A 23,865-nucleotide genomic window follows, 5' to 3' on the forward strand; every position below is an offset into this window, starting at 1 on the left:
TGAAAGCTCCAGAAAGCAATCTCAATAGGAAAAATCCCATAATTTAAGAAGCGAATGCAAGGGAATTATTTTTGTATGTGTAGAGAAAATTAGCAAGAACTGAACTCAATTGCTATGACTGCATCTACTTTTGAAATAAAAATTAGCAGTACTTTCTTTGACTTCATCTTTTAACTAGGTCGTTTCAACTTTTCATATTTGATCTCCTTTAATATTCATTTTACCCAATCATAAAAAAACAGGTGAATGATAGTCCAATGAATGGCATCTACCCTAGCTTATAAGAAATCAGAACCTATTTAAACAAGGACAAGCAGAAGCTCCTTCAGAGAAATTATCACAAGACAAATGACTTTCATCATATTTATTCATTTCTCAAAATTCTACTTTACTAATGCTACAATATCCCACGGTTGGTTGAAAATAAGTCCTTTTGAAAATCTATGCCCATGCTTTCAAAAACTGATCAATTAAATGTACTAATACATTTATTATTTGTCTTGAGGATGACATAACTATAGATTTAAGGATTGCAACTTTCAAGATAACCACTCAATCTTTAAATATGTCGATTCCTGGTGCTGCACCCAATTTTTCGTCAATTTACTCAAATTAAAGAAAAGAATGCAATGGCTCTTTATGAAAATAATTCTTTGATATCTGAGTTGTACCTTCCAAGGCTACAATTTTTCCTTGCTGTATGCTTATTTGGTCTATCAACAACCTCATTTCGCTCCTACAATAGTTTTCAGCTTCTACCTGTTAAAATCCAATTCCTGCATTGTCATATGCTGAAACAACTCTGACAAATGCATATGTATCAAGATCTGTAATTTCCAACACAGCCTTATTACCTATTAAGTTCTTAACCACATAAGCACAGCACCGTTTAAACAACTGCATATGAAGCTCCTCATTTAGAAGGCAGAAAAAGAAAAACTATCTCAATTACACATTGGAGTGGTGTAATTCAAGGAACACAATACAAAAATGTGCACTTTGTGCATAAAGGCAATAACTTTAGGAAAATAATAGACTTGGAAACCTTTCTTGTAAGATGGCTATTTCCATACACCATGAACACAGTAAATAGGATGGTCTGCTACAGGATGTTGCATAAATAAGATAATTCTAGATGTAATTAGGACAGATTTGTGAGAGTGCAATTCCTGCCAGCCATGTTAATTTAACCATCCCTCTAGGAGCAGTTGCTACAGGCAAAATGTGAGAGCAATTGCACTGAAACAAGCATTCTAAATGTCTCAAACAAATGTGATTGGCAAAATCCAATTTTGAGATGTGATACTCAATCTGTTGCTTGCAGGGTCACGGCATTTGATTTAAACTGTACATATTTTATTGAAAAAAAAATCATGAATCTGCATATCCTTGATTCACGATTACAGGAAAATCCATGCATGCAAAGCTAATTCAAGCTGTCACCTTGTGAGACTTTTTTTTCTTACAATAATTTCAAGTTAACATTACCACTAGCAGTAATGGCCCATGGGGATAGTCAGGTATGGCTACAAGAACAGAATCGCAATATTCCAATTTTATTGAAATTTTAAACAGTTAGGTTCATGAATCCCAAGTTAACAAGCTTCAGTCTCTTCAATACTATTACATGGCTCACTTTTCCAAACTTTTCATAATGTTCTTATTTTATCAAAGTTCCTGCATAATCAATAAAGGGATGTGTACTCCATGAGCCTCAAAAGTAATATGACAGATCTATTTCTAATGAAAAAACAATTATATTAAATTTCTAATGAAAAAACAATTATATTAAATTAAGAGATATTAAATGCCCAAAGCCTTGAACAAACCACAAAGGCCAAAAGGCATATAGGCATGATTGCATAGTTCACAAATGCAGACATGGACACAAAATTTGTGATGCAGCAAAAACTTGGCCACTTTAAAAATTGCTTAAATTTCTTTGAAAATATTTTTTGCAAAGTTTAATGATAAATACTGATGAGATATGATATACAGAAGGGAAAACTTTAGAGAACCTGCAAATCCTTGCAGGAATAATGGAGGATTGAATCCAAATTGGAGGACATCCAGAGGTTCGCAACATGGCATTGAAAGAAATCAATGGAGACATAATAATTGGGAAAACACAGCTGAGGTCCCAATTTGCAACTGGAGCCAATGCTATTCCTTTGAACAATTGAAATGCAGCATTCAATAGTAAACAGTCTCAATGGGGGAAACAAATCTTTGTTCACAAACCATTTCAACAATGGGAGAATCAAAAACAACATCAAAGGGTTCGAAGGAAGCAAACGGTAAGATCGCCAGCAGGGAATAGGAAATCAAACACAGCAATAACGATTTCATCAAAAACAATTGCTCCCAGGATGGATCAATTCAGGGATAGGTCATTATTGATCAGATATGGAGAGGAGGATTAATTGGCAGAAATGAAGCAATGATGGTGCTAAAATTAGGAGGATCAGGTAAGCATCAGATCTTTAACAAATGGCTTCTATTTTTTACAATGTATTGACTCTGATTTAAAGAAAAAGAAATCTTGGAAGGAGATTTGTTTTTTAATTAGGGTTACTCTTTCTTTAGAACTGCTGGAAAATCTAAGTTCGATCCATTTGAACACAAGTTTGAAAATAAACCACTCTGGATATATTGAGAAGGGATTCCTGATGAGTATTGGAATAGTGAAGCCAAGTCAATAATAGGACAAGCCATAGAGACATTCAATGGAATGGAAGAAAGTTCTATTAATGGATTGGAAGATTCAAAACCTGGAATTTTGGTACAAATACCAATTAATTGTAGGGAATTAAATGATTTGCTGGAAATCATAAAAGAGAATGAAAATGGAGTCAAAAAACCCAAATAGACAGAATTCAAACTGGGAAGAAATGTCTCATGAAGGGGCCTTTGGGAACTAGATACTCAAAAAACATGAGACAAGAGATTGGCAGCAATAAAGTATCCAACATAAATCAAAATGGTTGTAATAAGGATGAGAGAAGACCTAGAAAACCAGAGCTCTGGATAACAAGAGAAAAAACAAAACAAAAAGTGAACCAAATTCCTTCAATGAACAACAGCACTGACATTCATAGCCCTAGAAAATCATTAAGGAATTTTTTGAAAATATTGCAAAATCATCTGAAAACAACACCAAAAAAAGGAAACTAGAAGAAGGTAAGGGAGTTTAATAACAAGAAGATCCATTATCACAAGTTTCTCCTACCTTAAGATTTGTCACAAGTCAAACAATATCTCTAGCCCAGTACGTTGCTAAGTTCTTTTGTCCTCTAGCCCTAGCATGAGTTGATCCATATCTTCGAAACTTGATGTCCAACAACTTTCTGATGAGCCAAGCAGCATGCCTAAAATTCGAACTTTGACATCTCCCCTACATATGCCAGGCAAGAACTTCAATCCACGATTTCTGACAATTCTTAGTCATGAATCAAACCAGAAGCCTGCAAGCCTAATCTTTGATCTCTGATTGTCTTCCTAGCATGAATTTTTCAGCAGTGCCAACCACCAATCTTTTACATTTCCCTGAACAAGAAGTCTTTCCTCCAATTTTTGGAAAAGGGACATGACAAAATGACCATTAGAGTAGCCATCATTTATTCAAGAATATCAAAAATTGTCAATTTGGGAAGTGCTTGCAAATATATTGGTCAATCATCTCCTTTGATACAATTGACACAAACATAGATATATGTGTGTGTGTGTGTCACACACACACACATACATATAGATATTGATACATACAGACACACATATAGATATTGATACACACACACACACGCATATATAGATACGTACGTACGTACATACATACATATATAGAACCCTTGATTGAAAGTTTTGATATCAGTGACAGTATCTGGACAACATTACCCATTTCACTCTGCTTGCACAAAAAAACATAAAAGCTTTTCAATCTTTGGCATCACCTTAACAAAGATATTTCCAAGTTGTTGGGCCCATTAAAAATAAATCCAATGGTGCAACACAGGTAGCACGAGAGTTGAATCTAACTTTGATTTAAATATGAGGCACAAATATCTTCCGAAGAACACGAAACCATAGTACAGAAGGAAGCTGCTAGAGATCCAAACCTTCCATGTCTAAAGCATGGTCCATGTCAAATTTAAAGTTAATCACTAGCTATATGCAGTACAGGTCTTGATTGGCACAAATTACATCAGATGTCAGAATATAGCATCCAATGACAAACCTCCAATTCCATGAACAGTATTATTTCCAAATGTCAAATCCAATACATAAATGAAATAACTATGAATCTACTTTTCTAGTAAGGGAGAAGTTAAAGTGTAACGACCACAAAATATATCAGGAACATTAATAATAAATCTGCAACTACTGTAAAAAAAATGAAGATGCAACAAATGTAGGTTGTCTCTCTAATTCTTAAGTACCACAATGCTTGGCCTATGAAGCATTAAGACAATTCGAAAACATGCCTTAGAGCACTTTTTTCATTTCCCACTCATAAATATACAATGTTTGAAGAATCTTGAAACATACTGCAGCTGCAAGACGATCTGCATACTCGGACTGTGTTGCAAAAAGTCGCATCTGCAAGTTCAGAAACACACAACAAACAAATTAATACATAAAACTGATATCTTACAAATATCGACATTACTGCAATAATCAATTTACATACACACCCTTTTCCAACAAAGGTATCAATACAATTATAAGTTCCACTTTTCACAACTGGATTAATTTCATCCACAATATCGACAATTAATACTAATTATTACATAGAAAACATCATACAAATCTAAGTTAGATTGCAAGCTGATAAACAAAACTGCGTGGAAAACCTCTCAAGAAAGGCATTTTACACCATACAAATCAAAACCAGTTTACAAGCTGATAAACATTACTGCCGTGGAACACCATTCTGAAGAAAGACATTTTAAAAGGCAGAATAATAGATGAAATGTGTGATACCTGGCGGTTTTGATTTTTAAAGGATTTCCAACCATGTCTATTTAAGACATCAATTTGCATTATTTTATACATTAGTTATTTACCTTTCTTTCACATGTATTGATAATGACCACAAGGCAAGGCAATAAGATAGCAGAGCAACATAACATACACACGCATCTCTAAGCAACCTGAGTACCAAAAAGAAGGAAGACACTAACACGTCAATCTGGAAACTTTCACCCTATGGTTATTTTGGGTTGGCTCCAATCATTAAATGCCATGTTGGTAATGATGTCATCAGTAGTTTTGTACAAATTATTACAAAGTAATTGGCAAAATAATTGCTTGTTATTAACAAATACCGACAAGTCTATATATACAAAAGAATAAAGCGATGTTTCCTTAGAAAACAATGGTAAAGAATAGAAACATTCTATTCTCGCTAAAAGAAACCTAAAAAAGCTAACACATAACTACAGCTAACTAAATATTAGAAACATTCTAATATTTACAGTAGATTACAAATAGATCACCATTAACTAATAATAGACGATTATCTATTATTGTAATACCCTCCCTTAATGGTAAATCTATCACAACACAAAGTTATCCTCTGAATTTGACAAACTTATCAGGACCAAGAGGCTTGGTGAGAATGTCTGCAGTCTAATTTGTGGTAGTAACATACTGCAAATCTATTGTCCCATCTTCAACCAATTGTCATATGTAGTGACAGTGAACATCCACATGCTTGGTTTGTTCATGGAAGAATGGATTTCGGGCTAACTTGATAATGCCTTCGTTATCAACAAACAGAGTAGTCAGTCCTGTTGATGACATCTGCATATCCCCAAGCATCAGACAAAGCTAAACAGCTTCATATCTTACCTTAACAGTCCCTTTGTATTCAACCTCTAAAGAGGAGAGAGAAACTACCTGTTGCTTCTTACTGGTCCAAGTGACAACACTGGATCCCAAACTGAACACATATCTAGAAGTTGACTTTTTATCGTCAATAGAGCCTGCCTGGTCTGAATCTGTGAACCCACTGAGTCTAGGATTAGAACTTCTAGAGTACAGAAGTCCATAATCTGAAGTGCCCTTCACATAACGCAACACACGCTTTGTTGTCATCCAATGATCAGCCTTAGGAGCTCTCATAAAGAGTGATATATAACTAACTGCGAAGCTAATATCAGGCCTAGTAGCAAAGCGGTAGATGAGGCTGCCTACTAATTGCCTATATGTAGTATCATCAACGGGAGGAGAATCAAACTTGACTGATAACTTGAGGCCTTTCTCCGTCGTGTAGATGCAGACTTGCAATCCTACATATGGAATTTGTCTAACAAAGCCCTAGCATATTTGCACTAAGAGATGAATATACCAAAGGACTATTGCCAAACTTCAACACCTAGGCAATAATGCATGAGCCCAAGGTCAGTCATATCAAAAGACTAGAATAAATTCTGTTTGATTCCCTGAATCAAAGATGTCGAACTACCGGTGACAATCAAATCCACATAAATACACTGAAGGATGATGTCAATGTCAGTAGTCCTGATGTACGAATTTGAGTCTGAAGAACTCCTCTTGAAGCCTTAATCACTAAGGTACTTATCATTTTTTATGTACCATGCCCGGGGGGCCTACTTCAAGCCATAGAGGACTTTCACCAATTTGAGAACTTGATGGTCTTTAGCAGAAACCTTGAAACTAGGAGGTTGCGTCATGTAGACCTCTTCATGGAGATCACCATTTAGGAAAGCGCTCTTGACATCCATCTGATGGACCTTCCTGCCAAACTGTGCTGCCATGGCTAGGACTAATTTGATGGTGCTCATCTTTGCAGTAGTAGCAAAGGTCTCCTCATAATCAATGCCCTGACACTGAGAAAATCCCTTCGCAACTAAACGAGCTTTGTACTTATCCAAAGTACCATCAGATTTGTATTTGATTTTGTAAACCCATTTGCAGCCAATGGGTTTCTTCTCTGCTAGAAGATCAGAAAAGACCCAAGTGTTATTCTTCAGCAAGCTCCAGTGTTTAGATGTCATGGCTTGTTCCCACTCTGAAATTCCTTTAGCCTTGGAGTATGTTTGAGGTTCAAACACACTATGAATGTTGACCATGAGAGAAAAGTTAACAGACTCTGTAGGTTTGTGAGCAATTCTCCCATCAATGAGCTCATCATCACGAAGATCAGCAAGTGTCTTAGCCCACCACTTAGGCCAAAGAGGAGAACGACCAACATTAGTATCAGGAGATTCTTGGTGATCAAATTCCTCATCAGAAGAACTAGATCAAACTCAAGTGAAGCATCTACAAATCGAGGTGATCCTGCAGGAGAAGGTGGAGGTAACTGTACAAGGATCATTGGTATAACTGGAGCTGCAAGAGCTACTGGAGCACTCCCATTAGGTGGACCTAATCGAAGCCTAACCCCCAAACCATGAGCCTTCATAGGCGGGTTTGCCAAATCAGAAACAAGAGAAACATGCATGAATGGTCCTCGCTACTCATCGGAGACTACATCACGACTATACAGGAGACTAGATGTGTCAATGTTGATCAAGCGATAGGCTTTGTGAAGACTATCGTATCCAGCAAGCATGCGTTTCTAACTCTTGGCATCCAACTTGGTGAGTAACACATCAAGGATCTAAACAAAAGCAAGGGAGCCAAAAGCTTTCAAGTGACTGATTTTGGGTATGTGACCTGACCAAGCCTCTTCCGGAGTTTTACCTTTGACCGCCACTGTAGGTGACTGGTTCAAAAGATAAATTGCAGTGTTAACTGCTTCTGCCCAAAACTTCTTCCGAACATGTCTCTGTTCGAGCATGGAACGAGCCATCTCGATGATTATTTTGTTCCAACATTCAACTACACTGGTTTGTTGTAGTGTGTGGGGTGTGGTTAATTGGCATTTGATGCCATGAGTATCCAAAAAGCTAGAGAACTCATTAGAACAAAATTCCCCCCCATTGTCTGATCTAAGAGTAATAATAGATTTTCCAAAATCTTTTCCAACTAAAGGTTTAAACTTCTGAAATACAGGAAATACATTAGATTTCTTTTTAAGAAAATACACCCACATTTTTCTACTGAAATCATCAACAAAAAACATTAAATACCTAGACCCAAGAACAGAAGAAGTGGCCATAAGGTTGCAGGTATCGGCATGAACAAGTTGAAGTACCTGAGAAGCTCACCATGAATCGCCACTTATGAAAGGTGTACGATGTTGCTTCCAACCTAGGATGCATCACAAACTCCAAGCTGTTGAGTCTAAATCTCTAGCAATCCAAGGACAAGCTCATCCTGAGCAAGCTGACAGAGATAATGCACATTTAAGTGCCCATATCGTTGATGCCAAAGTGTGCTAACAGAAGACTGTCGAGCAGCCATAGCTAAGTCTTGAGAATCACTAGAATCAGTAAGTTAGAAAAGACCATGATCCTCAAGACCCACTGCACCAGTAGACTGGGCCACCCGATTAGTGATGGTACACTGATGTGAACTAAAGGTGACATCCAAGTGTGGAGAATGTCGCAGTAACTGACAAACTGAGTGTAGATTTAGTTCCATCCCTAGAACGCAGTACACATCGAGGAAAATGAGATTCCTCCCAATGGAGTGAATCTGAATGTCACCTTTGCCGACGTGTACTCTTCTTCACCACCAAAAATAACAGAGTTTGAATAAAGTTGGTAGTCAATAAACCAATCTTTGCGATGGTTGAAGTGACGAGAGGCACCTAAATCAATATACCAGGCAAACGACTTGACATGATCTGTAGGTCTTTTAACCATGAAGGCGCAATTGGCAGATTTCGTCGTCTCAATGTACTCTACATTGTTCACTTTGGATTGTGAACCTAATTGCTTAGATTGGGCAGCTAAATGTTTCTGACATTCAACTTTCATGTGATCAAACTTGTGGCAATAGTTGCATTGAATGTTCTTCTTCCAAGAGCCTTCTGAAGCTAGAACAGAGAACTTCTGCTGAGAAGACTGTTGAGATGCCTTTATCCTTCTAAAAGGATTTAGCAGCAAAAGCTTGCTCTGTGGAGGTGGCGCTGGAACTGCTACCAAATTGTTGTTTCTACCAATCTTGTTGAAGTAGAAGAGTGCAGAGATCAGTGAACTTCAGATCAACACCAAAAGACATGATGTTGAGAGTCTCGATAAAATGCTCGTAGCACTTTGGTAAACTCCAAAGAGTGATAACCACAATGTCCTCTTCCTCCATCTTGCGACCGATGGCAAGCAACTGATCATGGATTTCCTCAATCCTATTCAAATGAGCTTGGAGCAAGGTTCGCTCATCCATGATAATAGAAAACAGAGTGTTCTTCAAGAAGGAAGCTATGCTTTTGTCAGAAGTCTCATGAAGACCTTTAAGATGTGCCCATATCTCAGCAACTATATTGTTGTATGGAATCTAAGAGAGCTGATCATCAGCCACGGATAATTTGAGAAGCATCATCGTCTCTCAATTATTTAGATCCCATGTATCCTGATCAGTACCAGGAGTAGTTAGACACTTCGTAACACCCAGAACAATTTATTTCCGATATTCAAAAATTGCTATGATCTATTGTATCCAAGTACCATAGTTTCGACCATTGAATTTTGAGTTGTTCTCAGCCAAATGTTTGTCAGAGATGCGATGGCACGTGTTTCAATGATAAACGTGAAAATCTGTGAAGGCAAGTTCCTCGACGCAAAAAACGGAAGACCCAAAAAATTTGAAGGATGACCCAGAAGAGAGCTCAAAAAACCCAAAAAGAATATGTTGTCGGTTTCTGGATCCACTAGCTCAAAAATCGAGGTACCTAGAAAAAATGGATGACAACCTAATTGAGCTCTCGAAAAACCCACCAAGAATCTATAATCAAAAAAAAAAAATCAAGGTTAGAATTTAGGGTTTCAAGCAAAACCCTAGCCGGCAGCCAATGAAGGTTGAGTTTGCAAAAAAAAAATGGTGATTTCTCTAGAAAAAAAGGCCAATTTGTTTCAAAGGTCGACTATAGGTAGAGACGGTACTGGAAGACGCCAAAGTGCAGTTGCTAGGTCGCAAAAGTCGCAAGAAAGGCTGCAGAAAAAATGTCACGGAAAAAAAGACCCTATTTTCCTGGACGCGAGCTGATGTGCACACCAAAAAAAAGCCGCTAGAAGGTTAAGGGAGTAGATTTGTCAAGAGGAAAACTCCAAATCCAAGCCAGATTATACAACGCACAAGTTGCCAAAGACAAAAACAAGCGATTTTCAGAAAAAACGCGAATTTTTTAGTCCCACATTTGAGAGGAAACGACGACCAGATATGTATGAAAAACTTGAATCCTCATAAGAAAATCCACAAAACTTGAATCTGCAAAAACCCTAATTGAAAATCAGTTGTGAACAAAAGAAATCCTTAAAAAACGAAACCCTAGACAGCTCTCATAAATAATTTTAAAAATTTGTAGCAAATAATTTCAAAAGGAATTATAAAAATTTTGAAAAAAGTTGAAGTATTAGCTCTGGTACCATATTACAAAGTAATTAGTAAAATACTTGCTTGTTATTAACAAAGATTGAGAGGTCTATATATACAAAAGAATAAAGTGATGTTTCCTTAGGAAACGATCATAAAGAATAGAAACACTCTATTCTAGCTAAAAGAAAGCTAAAAAAGCTAATAGATAACTACAGCTAACTAAATATTAAAAACATTCTAATATTCACAATAGATTACAAATAGATCACCATTAACTAATAATAGATGATTATCTATTATCGTAATACAAATAGGGTATTGAACTTCCAAAAATTTAATCCTCCTTGATACCAAAATTATTTCAACTCCACAATTATGTTTAAGTTATATTGTTCTTCTGTTTAATTTAAATGCACATTCCCTTTATGTTATTAGTAAGTATTTGAAGGAAGCGCATGATCACAGTTTTAAGACAAATGTGTTCACACAGAATATTATGTTTAAGTTAGTGTTTCATTCAAATGTTGATTTCCTTTATGGTATCGGAAATTTTTTTAAGGAAGTGCAAGCTCAGAGTCCAAGACAAAAGTGTTTATAGACAGAACATTGTTCAATTTTTTTGGTTCACATATTCTTTATGTTTTCAGAAAGAGTTTTAAGGAAGTGCAAGCTCAGAGTCCAAGACAAAAGTGTTTAGACAAAATATTGTTTTTATATTTTTGGTTTAAATGCACATATCCTTTATGGTATCAGAAATTATTTAAAGAGCGTATGAGGTCAGAATCCAACACTAAAAGGTTTAGTCAGAGCCTAAACCGAGTGCATCTATGAAAGGAGAGAACCTGTCAAGGCAAAGGTCAAAAACACCACAGTCAAAATAGGTGAATGATTCTTCAAAAGGAAAAACAAAAAAGTTTATTTTATAATTCATGGAAATCTGAAAGCACCAGTTTTCAAGTTTCTAACATCAGATACCATATAAGAGTGGTAAATAAAAATAATTATAAAAGTTGATAACAGTCCGTTTATCATGAAAGATTTTTGTCTATGATAACAGATTCGCCATGAGCACCTTCTGAACCCAGACTGGTCCAGGCTGAGTTCTGATTCTAGTATGAGTCCAACTTAGGCCCATATAAGATCCATCCCCATGCATGCCCATTAAGCCATAATACATCTAAAGACATACCTGGCATGAACAGCTAGGCTCAAGGAAGTTCCATTGGCAAACCTAGGAAAACCCCAAGGAAAAGTGAAACCAGGCAGGACATATTTTTATAAATGAAATAACACCGAACCCTAAAAGTGCATTTTTTAAGAGTTTGGAGCTTAGATAAAACAGTAAATCTAAGAAAATTAGCATGTTGCATGAAAGGTCCCTATTAACTCAAAGACCTTTATTTGGGCTTGGTAGTAGGTGTTCTGCCCCTCAATCCTACCCTATATCACAACAGGGAACACACCAAGGGCACTCCCCTTAGTCCACACTAGGGAGCACTGCCATTTGATCCTGCTCTAATATCCAAAAGCAAAAAAATTAAACTGTTTAAGATTGCACCTAAAGGAAAAGTGGAATTTTTCTTTCAGCTTCTTCCAGTTAAAACCCCAGGAAATTCAACTACATATGTACTTTTGGGTTGCTAAGTTGATCCTTAGTTCAAGTAATACTGCTATGACATAAACCATTTTCATTTATCTTTAACATTTATGATTTGACAAGTATGTGCCTTATCAATTATCAGCTATGTTCTCAATTTTACATTCAATATATCATTCAGCCAAACCCAGCCATATTAAACATGCAGAAAACCGTCACAGAATAGATAAACCCAAATCTCAAACCCCAACCCAAAATAAACGCATATCCGTGGGAATTTCAAAAGCATCAAGATTTTGAAAGCTATTGAATAAATTAGTAAACAGAATAGGAAATGAATATTACATTGGGGTCTACAACAGACTAGACAACCCCATCCCAACCTTCTGGAACTCGTGCAGCTCAGTCCAGCAAACAACCAACCTATCCTATTGGCATCATTGCCGCAAGTCATGCTGTGCTATGCTCTCTATGCTCTCAAATGATGTTAACGGTTGGATTTTCGAACATAATGGTGAGTTCTTTTGAAAAGCAAAATATAAAACCTCTTGAATAGTTCCCATCATTGAGAAAAACATTATTTGCAACTCATTGAAATTAAGGGCCATCATCAAAGACAGATGGATGCTTGACCCATAATTTCTACATACAAATGGAGTGTTTGACATGAAACAAATATAGACCAGAAGGTTTGTTTATGTTTTCTCTTTGGGAGCCTCTGGAAGGATCAGCAATGTTGGTAAGGATCAAATGAAGAAATGACAATGAGGGCAGTGAAGCTTAGTACAACGGTTGCAGACCTGTTTAATTGAAATATCAAAGTGGAAGTTACAAATCAGTTATAACAAGAATGTGCATGGGAATCTTTGTGACACAAGATAGGTAGGAGGAAGGAATCAATTCCAATCTCCGAACACCTCACCAAGAGTACACAAAGAAGCAAACACAGATCTAGCAGAAAAGAACCAACATTATTCATGTAAAGATACTGATTGATTAGACAACTCTCATGATAAAATATACATGCCAGGCTGTAAGGCCTTTTTGGTTGCGGCCACTACAAAGGATTACATCATTAGAGCTCAAAGCTCGCAATCTTTATATTTCCTCTACTTCTTCTACCCAAGAACTTACTTCCTAAATCTAATCCAAGTCCTTATATAGCCAACAAGACCACAAGTCGGCCTGTTAGACAATTAATTACAAAATAGGTCCTGCCTTGGAGGACAAAACAAAAGAACTAGCAAATGACCAAAAGAGAATATGCGCTCTTAAGGATAGGTCAGCACATGATCCAAGAGATGTTCCCCAACTGCACAAGGTATCATGTTATCATAGGAAACCACATTGAAAGAAACTCCATGCTACGCCGGATGAACCAAAAAGTGAAAAGAGAATGGAGAAAGAAGCACAAAAGTCCACGCACAAAGAACATTGGATTTCGCACACTTAGGGTAAGGATCAACAATGGATCCACATTAAGATGCCAACTGCGCACAACTTGAAACCACAGACAACAACGGCTACTCCATGAATACAAAACTATTACAGAAAACAAAGCAATAGTTTTTAGTTGATGCAAGATTGCCCATTGACCCAAGATGCTCCTGCATCAAACACCTAGGGTAAATAAAGAACTGATGTCCACATCAGGAAACCTTGATGCTCTAACCTAAATCATACAAATTCAACTTAGCTTGTGTTATCCATAACTATCTTTAACTGGTTTATCCTTCCATTGAAAAAGGTACTCCATGTAGTCTTTTCCTAAAGTTCTCTTACTTACTTTGGTATCCAAAACTTTTTCAATACTTTCAATCTTCCTTTTGGGATAATCTAGATTATTTTTTAATTCCTCATCTAATTCAAAATACTCAAAGATGTCTGCAATATTGAATATTGGTGAAATATCCATGTCCTCTAGTAATTCAACTTGAAAAGCATTTCCACTGTCAAATTTCTTTAAGATCTTACAACAACCAAATTTCTTCATCTTCAACTTACTATAGGTACCAACTAAATATCTGTTCTTCTTCAAGTGAACCATAACTTCATCTCCAACCTCAAAAGTTTTGAGTCTTCTTCCTTTATCTACCCTCTGTTTATATTCTTCATTACTAGTCTCCAAATTCTTCTTCACTTCTTCATGCAAAGTCTTCATGGAATCCACAAATTCCTCTGCTTCAACACTACTCTTCATTTTAGTATTCAAATCCCTCAACTCAATAGTCCCCTTAGGATGCATTCCATTTCTCAAAAGGTGTCTTCTTAGTACTCCTATTTACAAAATTATTATATGTGAATTCTACTTATCTCCATTCAAACATCTCGGCAAGTTACCCAAACTCCTATTCACAACTTCAGTTTGTCCATCTGTCTGCGGATGAAATGAGAACTCCGGAAATAACCAGTAAACTTAGTATCCCTATTTGAAACAATAGACTTTGGTAACCCATGCAATCTTACTACTTCCTTAAGGAATAATTCAGCCACATGTATTGCATCAGATGTCTTCTTACAAAGTATCAAATAAGTCATCTTAGAAAATTTGTCAACCACTACCAGAATAGAATCATTAGCTCTCTAAGTTCTAGGTAAGCCAAGCACAAAGTCCATACCGATATTTTCCCAAGGTTTATTTGGAATAGGCAATGGTGAATACAAACCCAAATTCTGACTAGTTCCCTTTGTTGTTTGACAAATTTTGTAACTCTTAACCATCTTCTAAACATCCTTATATTACTAAGGCCAGTAATATCTATCAAAGATCAACTTCACTACTTTGTCAATCCCAAAATGTCCAACAAGTCCACCACTATGATTCTCCTTCATGTTGCTATCCCTCATAGATCCTCTAGGTATGTGTAATTGAATTCCTTTAAACAACATGTCTTCCTGAATGAAATAATCAGTCCACTTATCCTATTTACTTATCATGTGATTCTTACAAACCATCCAAAGTTCTGCAATATCAGGATTAGTTTCATACAAATGTTTGAAATCATCAAAACCAAGTACCTCAACTCTCATTTCTGTCAACAAATTTCTTCTCCTTCTCAAAGCATCAGCTACTTTGTTTGACTATCCACTTCTTTCTTTTAATACAAAAGAAAAGTTTTGCAAATACTCTGCCCACTTCATGTGTCTCTAATTCAACTTATTTTGACTTCCCAACTGCTGTAAAGCTTTATGATCAATGTACAACATAAAATCCTTAGGCATCAAAAAATGTCTCCATTTCTTGGAAGCTTGAACAATAGCATAGTGTTAGTACCCAATATGGTCACAGTTTTAAAGCTTTCAGTTCCAGATGTTGAACCTCTTTGAACCACTTCGAACTAAAGTTCGAAGTAGTTCAAAGTAGTTCAGAATGGTTTAGTGGTCCAAATAACTCATCCTGCAGGTTCAATACAATCGAAGTAAAACTTCAAGTTTAGAGTTTTTGAACAACTTCGAACTGAAGTTCAAAGTAGTTCAAAGTAGTTCAATGGTTCAGAAGCACAAGGTGGTTCACTGGTTCATCTTGCAAATTCAAGTCCTAGCTCAAAATTGTCAAGTTAAATGATTCAGTACAGTAATTTAGAGGTTCGATGTTCTGTTTTGAGAAGCTCGCATGTATGGTTCAATGGCAGTTTTACTTTCGTTGACAACAGTTCTACATCAAGGTTCACAGCTGGGTTCAGTAAATTTCTGTTGTTGACTATATATTCTCCACAGGATTTGAGTTATGGTCATTTGAATAAAACTTCACTGGAGAACTGGATAACTATTTTGTGAGTCCTATTTATATATCATCTGGCCACTCTTTCTTTCTACTGGTCTGGATTATCGACCACCAACTGGAGGATGGAATCAATGTCAAAAAGCAAAATGTTGAACCACTATGCCAAATTAGTTCTCAGATGAAGAAGGGTGATTTGATCGATTGGTTTATTCCACCTATGAAGAGGCTTGCTACTGGTGAATGATTCACGGATGATGAAGCAGAAGTGCGTATTGTGGCTACAAGAAAGGTGACAAAGTTTTGTAGAATTTTAGATCCTCAGCATGCTATTCAGCACATCCTTCCCTGTGTGAAGAACTCGATAGCCAATTCTTCTCAATGCGCTAATCAATGGAAATGGTAGAAAACTCTTTGATAGAATGTGCAATAGAGCCTATGTCTGCTAGCATTAATAAAGACAAGTTTCGGTGCTCCCATGACAGCAAGCCTGAAACACCGTGCAAGAATACAACATGCAAACACAAATTCTCTGATGACAAACAAATAGTCATATTTCAGAGGTCATAAATCCCAATATAACCGTTGGATTTGGCTGAATTTTAGATGTTTCTTGGAAAACCTAGTTTTCTAAATCTTCACCAAAGCGTTTTGTCATATTTCATATGGATCAAAAGTTACATGTTCTCGACTGCACCACTATCAGATCAGAAATAACAGTCATAAATTGCAGATGGCAGAAAATAGTCATATTTCGAGGGCCATATCTCTCAATCCGACCGTTGGATCATGCTGCATTTAAGATATTTGTTGGAAAACCTAGTTATCTAAACCTTCTCCAAAGATTTTTACGAGATTAAGTATGGATCAAGAGTTATGGGTTTCTATTCACGCCTCTATCGGCTCAACAATTAACAATTACAGAATGCAAACAATCAAATTGGGTCTCAGTGAGGGGCCCATAACTATTAATCAAACCGTTGGATTTGGCTCAATTTCAGATATGTTTCTAAGAAGCAAGTTACGCATGATTTGACCAAAGCGTTTTTCAAACTCATTCCTGGTTAATGAGTTACGACTGATTGAGTGGGACACTGTCAAAACGGTCAATGACAGTTATAAAACCATGATAGAACATCATCACTAGCAAGTGCCACCTGTCAACATGAGTATGTCATAGGGGCCACGAATTTGCAAAGATATAAAATTGAATATTATATCCAAGGAAATGTAATCCAAAGATGAAAAATCATTAATTGACACCTGTCAATTAGTTATGTACACTTGTCCAAAGCAGATACAGCCACATGAAGATGTTAGAACTTTGGTTAATAATCTTTGGACACTGTCACATAGGGAAATATTGTAAAACTGAAAGGTCACTGAAATAACTTTGAAAAGGATTATTATTGATGAGAATAAACTTTAATAAAGTTTATGAAAGTAAGCTGATGAGGAAAAATGAAAAACTTCTTGGGAATGTGTACAAAAACAGCTGGCAAGAAGCAGTTACAGGAACTGAAAGGGGGATTCATGCAAAATTCTATTTAATTGAGAAGGTAAGATATAGAAGGGGTTCCAGTTTTCGGAGTTTTGGCTGGGAGACTTTGGGCTACAATAGAACAGAGGCTGTGAATACAGTGATAGGAGGGAAGATTGGATTTCTCTGAGACTTTGTGCTACAGGAGGTCCCATTCTTTTTCCTGTTCCATTCTTCCGACTTCCAGACTGCAGACTTTGGGCTTCAGCCAGGGAGGGGATTTTGCAAGATTATTCCATTTTCTTGAGAGGCTGTAAGAGGCAAAGCCGGGGCCGTTTTTCCTTTTCCAGAACTGTGTGTCTGAGATAGAGATAGGATTTTGATAGCTGATGTAATATTGTGAAAGGAGTTTCTGTCTTTCTTGAAATAGCGGTTTGGTTGTAATGTGCACAAGATACTTTGTGATCTTTTGCAGTCAGGGAAGGGAGACTGAGGGTTAAGTATATCAGAACTTTGATTATGGTGTATTTTCCTTCCACTAATTACGAACTGTGTCATTTTCAGTTTTCTCTGAATTACATTTCAATATCGTTGTTTTCTTATTACATTATCAGTTTGAAATATCTTTAAAAGCTTTGATTTTCAATTCTCTCAAGAGAACGGAAGACATTTTCTCATGTTTACTATGTAATGTAGCGTTCAGTGAATGAACTTTGTGTCATTTGCTGCTCCTTGCTTTTCTTTTCTTTAGCTTTTTAGGTTTCACATCTACTCTGTGTTTACAAGTAGATGTATGTTGTCCTTTTATGCTTTCTGGTAAAGCATTTACATTTAATTCATTGAGCATTTCACACGGGGAGCTGTACCCGATAAAATTCAGAGGAAGGTTATCAACCCAGTGATAACCTGTCCAACTGTTGGTGTTATTTTGTCCTCTCATTTGGGCATTCAGGGTTATATTTGTATGTATTTTCTTGGAGGACAATCTGTTCACTAACACATAGAATTCCTAATCATAAACTAAAAACCTTTTTTTAGCATAATTCAACTTCTCACTAAAGAAAGCTGCAGGTCTCCCTTCTTGACTTAAAACAGCTCCAATGGCACTTCCACTAGCATCATAATCAACTTGAAAAACCTTAAGAAATCAAGCAAACCAAGTGTAGGTAATTCTGCTAGCTTTTGTTTCAATGTTTCAAAACTCTTATGTGCTACATGTATCCATTTGAAATCCTTTTTTATCCCCTCTAATAGTCTTTGTCATGGCATTACATACTGAACTGAAATTTCTGATGAACTTCCTATAGAAACGTGTCAATTCATGAAATGATTCGACTTCCCCAACATTCTCAGGTGTAGGCCAACTTTTACCTTTTCAAGATCCATCTTCAAACCATCAACAAAAATCAAAAAACCAAGGTACACAATTTCATCCTTCATGAATGAAAATTTCTCAAGTTAATCAGTAACTTCTCTTCTTTCAATCTTTGTAACACTTGTCTAATATGCTCAAGGTGTTCTTTCTTAGTCTTATTGAATATCTGATTGTCATCAAGATATACAATCACAAACTTACCCAAGAATTTCTTTAGAACCTCATTCATCAACCTTGTGAAAGTACTAGGTGCATTAGTTCCAAAAGGCATAACCAAACATTCATACAAACCTTCATTTGTCTTGAAAGCAATTTTCCATTCATCTCCTTTTCTGATTCTGATATGATGATACTCACTTTTCAAATCAATCTTTGTGAAATATGTTGCTCCACTCAAACAATCTATCATGTCATTCATTCTAGGCAATGGAAACCTATACTTCACTATTATCTTGTTTATAGCTCTAGAATCCGTGCATATTCTCCATTCTCCATTATTTTTAGGTGCCAATAGAGCGGGTATAGCACAAGGACTCAAACTTTCTCTAATCAGACCCTGATCAAGCAATTATTGCACTTGTCTATTCAATTCTTCATTTTGAGCAGGTGTTAGCCTATGTGGTGCTTTATTAGGCAAACTAGCTATAGGTATCAAATCCATACAATGGCTAATACTTCTTATGGGAGGCAAACCATCAAGTACATTATCAAAAATAATATCTTGAAATTCAATCAGAAAACATTCAATCTCAGGTGCATGCTCAAGTTCATCTTGTTTCTCAGTCCTTCTAGGAATCAAAGCAAAACAAACATTTTGTTCCTTCACATCCTTAACAAATTGATTTCCTTCAACCAAACATACCCTTACTGTAGTACAATGATTCTCATCAAGTTTCTCTACCAAAGGCAAGAATACTTGTTTCTTCCCATCAACCCAAATAGTCTATTGATTCAATCTACCATCATGCAAAGCTTGTCTATCATACTGCCAAGGTCCACCCAACACAATATGACAACAATCCATAGTCATAATATCACACAAAACTTCATCATAATAATTTCCAATCTTAAATTGAACAAGGCATTGTTCACTTACTAGTAACTTATGCACCTTTTGGATCCAAGCAACATGACAAGGCTTAGGGTGTCTCAACCTCTGCATCTGCAATTTGTTAACCAGCTCCTCTAATGTCAAATTATCCGAACTACCACTGTCAATGATCACTTTGCAGCATTTGTCTGCAATCTTACATGTAGTCTTGAATAAAAATTTCCTCAAACCAGGTTCTTCATCAATTTCCTCTTTCTCACCATTCTTGGGCCCATTGCATAGTTCATCAACTTCTTCACATGATAAAGTACTTCCGTTGCTACCTCCAATCTTCTTGCCAGAATTAGTACATTCAAAGGCTCTATGCCCTTCTTCTCCACACTTGAAGCAAGTGCCCTTAAACCAAGATCTCTCTTCTCTCTTACCATCATTATTATTCCTACAATAACCAGTATAGCTACCTCTAGTGTAATTATCTCCCTTACCAAAAGCTTCCTCTTTCCATTCTGCTTTACCCTTATCTTGCATTGTATTGTCAGATCTGCTACTTTCTCCATAGGTTTTGCTTCTGCTTCTTTGAAATCTGCCACCTCTTCCTCTTTTTCTTTGATCATGTTTCTTTGCCAATATCTCCTCAGCCTTTAGGGCATACTAATATGCTTCTTCCACACTATCAAACTTTACAAAGCTAATCTCATCCTCAATTGATGTCCTCAAACCATTTAGATATCTAACCACTTTCTCATTCTCATCATCCACGTCCAGATGTAGTGTCCAACTTGTAAAATTCCTCAATATATACTTAAATAGTAATATCCTTTTGTCTTAAATTTTGCATTCTCCTCAACAGATTAACCTACTAATCTACAGGAAAAACTTGTTCTTCATCTTGCCAATCATCTTTGCCCATGCCTTGATCTTTTCTTTTCCTTTTTTTTGTCTTTCAGTCTAAAAATGATCCCACCAAAGTGAATCATGACCCTTTCTTGGTGACTACTATCTTTACCTTTCTATTCTCAGGGGTCTTTCATACTCAAAGAATTTATCCATTTCAGAGATCCAATCCAACACTTTATTAGTCTCAAGTCTTCCATCATAACAATCAACTTCAACAGCAAGTCTGCAATTTGCCCTGGACAAAACTCTCAGAAATCTCTCCTCATCTTGTTCCATTTCAAGATTAGGATTATGATTAGGTACCACTTCTTTATCATCACTAACATTCTCAAGATGTACACCAATTCTCTAGGTTGTCTCAACAACTTCAAGTCATGTTGTAATCTATCTCAACATATCCACAATGATACTATATGCATTTCGTCTACCTCAAACCATCTCGACAATAGATAGTTCCTGCAAGAATCGGTACCTTCTATAAGTTATAGGTCAGAATTCAGATCTGCCACTCTACAACCAATCCAATTAAGGTTCTCCACGATCCCCAAACTCACAAGGAAAGTAAACCTTGCTCTAATACCACTTGAGGCAAGGTAGCTAGGAGGAAGGAATCAATTCCAACCTCCTAGCACCTCACCAAGAGAACACACGGAAGCATAGAAAAAATCTAGCAACAAAGAACCAACTTTATTCATGAAAAGATATTGATTAATTAGACAATTCTCATGATAAAATATATATGCCTGGCTGTAAGGCCATCCTTGTTGCGACCAATACAAAGAATTACATCAACAGAGCTCAAAGCTCACAATCATTAGATTTCCTCTACTTCTTCCACCCAAGAACTTACTCCCTAAATCTAATCCAAGTCCTTATATAGCCAGCAAGACAACAAGTAGGCCTGTCAAGCAATTAATTACAAAATAGGTCCTGCCTTGGAGGAGAAAACAAAAGAACTAGCAAATGATCAAAAGAGAATCCATGCTCTTAAGGATAGGTTGACACATGATCCTAGAGATGTTCCCCAACCGCACAAGGTGCCACATCATCATAGGAAACCGCATTGAAAGAAACTCTACGCTATGTTGGATGAACCAAATAGTGAAAAGCGCACAGAGAAAGAGGCACAAAACTCCACACACAAAGAACAATAGATGTTGCGCACTTATGGTAAGGATCAACAATGGGTCCACATTAATATGCCAACCGCGCATAACCTGAAACCACGAGCAACAACAGCAAGTCCATGAACAACAAACTGGTACAAAAAACAAAGAAACATTTTTTAGTTGATGCAAGATTACCCATTGACCCAAGATGCTGCTACATCACTTTGATTGACATGTTTATATAAATAACCATTATCATGTTTATAGAATCTTATATTTATTATTTAATAACCCCATACAAGGACCAAGAGATTTAGTCATTAGATCAACACATCGCAAAGCTTGTAGAATTGATGAGTATAACCAGATATCTTAGAATCCTCAAGTTGCACCATGTAAAACTACTTATCAAAATCTCTATTCAAAAAGGTGCTCATAACATCCATCCAATACACCTTCCAATCAAATTGAACTGCTATAAAGAGGAGCAACATAAATGTGATCATCTTAGCAATAGAAACAAAAATCTCTAGGACCAACTACCAAGTATAATTTTAAATCAAGGCATCATACTCAGCCTTCATGAAAATTCCCATTTCTATTGACCTCATTCCTCTGAATACCAATGTGGCTCAAGCACATAAAGAGAGTTGATCATGTTAAGTTTTGAGCCTAGAAATAAAGATAAAACAGCAATAAAGAGCATAAACAATATACAAAAGACTCAATACATTTATACTAGAAAAAGCCTTTCACTTGAAGGGAAAACCACAGCCATACCAGCAAAATATCGCTTTTATTGATAACGAAAAATGTTCAAGTACAAGGCTTTCCCCTTAATTCATTACAATACACTGAGCAATCACATAAATAGATTGCATTTGACTTGTTCATCTTACACGCAAATGTCTCTTCAAATCCCAAATGTACGACCATTCAAATTTTCAAATATACAACACTTAACATTTTCATATGCATGCCTCTTTGCATGACATATGACACATCTTTTTATATAATATTCTCACAAATGTCTCTTTCAAATGAAGGTGACCATAACAGTCATAACAAACATTTTTCCATTTTATAAGAGCAAAGATAAAGATCTTTATCGTAGCTACAAACTTCAACACTCCCTCTTAGCAAGAGAGAGATCTTTGTAAGGCAAGCACTCATAGCTGCAACCAAAAGATGATAATTTCACATCACATAACACATGTTATCTCGGCATAACATGAATCACCACAGTTACTTCATAAGCACATAAAAATGAAGTCACACATATGACTTTCACCATGCCTACTCACAGGGGATGATCCACCATACCTACTCGCAGAGGGTGGAATGAGGGCTTTCACCTCAAACTTTTCCCAAAGAAGAATGCATTTCCATCATGTCTACTCGCAAAGGGTAGTCCACCATACCTTCTCGTAGAGGGTGGAATGAGGGCTTTGACCTCAAACCTCTCCCAGAGAAGAATGCGTTAATAACTGAGATTATCTCTTAACAAAGACTCCCTCTCAACAAGGACAACTTCAATCAGCACAATAAAATAGCTAACTATTGCATAAACTTACAAAGGGTAGGACATCTCCCTCTATCAAATAACCTCCCTCCAAAGCTGAACAGTCTCTCTCTGAATATGCATCATAAAAACAACTGCCTCATCTCATTACTTCTTGTTGCATCCTGCAACCAAGAGAGAGATTAAAAACACATAAGATCAACTATAATAGAGATCAATGCTACAATCACACACTACTCAATATTTGAGAATACTTATCTCCTTGTTGATGTTACAAGCCAAAACGCAATAATCAAAAATCTCAAAAAAAACATGAGAGCAAAAGCCATACTGCAAAAGTCTCAGTCTCTTAATAACAAAATTGCTTAGAAAACATATGAATTACATTCACATGAATCAATCATATATTGATCGTGCATATGCTCTGCAACACACACTAATACAAAATGACTCTAATAAGCAGGATAAGTGAACACATCTATCATTGCAAATAAACAATATCGACATAACTATACCAATACGCAGTTAAGTACACAACATCACTCTATGATGGTCAATATAGCTGCTTATAGAGAGACATATATTCTTCAAAGCTGAAAACTCTCACCAAACGACGGCAATTACAAAAGACACATGGCAACTTTAATATGAGAACAAATGAAAGCAATGA

At 36.4% G+C, this 23,865-nt stretch overlaps 1 protein-coding gene across 4 annotated transcripts in view; it reads right to left on the reverse strand.

Moving 5' to 3' along the window:
• LOC149531199 (alpha-1,3-mannosyl-glycoprotein 2-beta-N-acetylglucosaminyltransferase-like) overlaps positions 1-23,865 on the reverse strand; it is a 196,165-nt gene that overhangs the window by 139,578 nt on the left and 32,722 nt on the right. For 2 of the 4 annotated variants that reach the window (XM_089811949.1, XM_089811950.1), the window contains exons 3-4: positions 4,546-4,596; positions 672-759 (exon numbers count right to left, since the gene is read on the reverse strand). In XM_089811949.1, the coding sequence (XP_089668075.1) occupies positions 672-759; positions 4,546-4,596 (139 nt within the window). Of the gene's footprint in view, positions 1-671; positions 760-4,481; positions 4,597-23,247; positions 23,360-23,865 lie in introns of those variants that run through there. The other 2 variants (XM_089811951.1, XM_089811952.1) reach the window with 2 other exon arrangements.

Source organism: Cupressus sempervirens, chromosome 11, assembly GCF_028749045.1.
Source record: "Cupressus sempervirens isolate cs-2001-9-10 chromosome 11, ASM2874904v1, whole genome shotgun sequence".
NCBI classification, from domain to species: domain Eukaryota; kingdom Viridiplantae; phylum Streptophyta; class Pinopsida; order Cupressales; family Cupressaceae; genus Cupressus; species Cupressus sempervirens.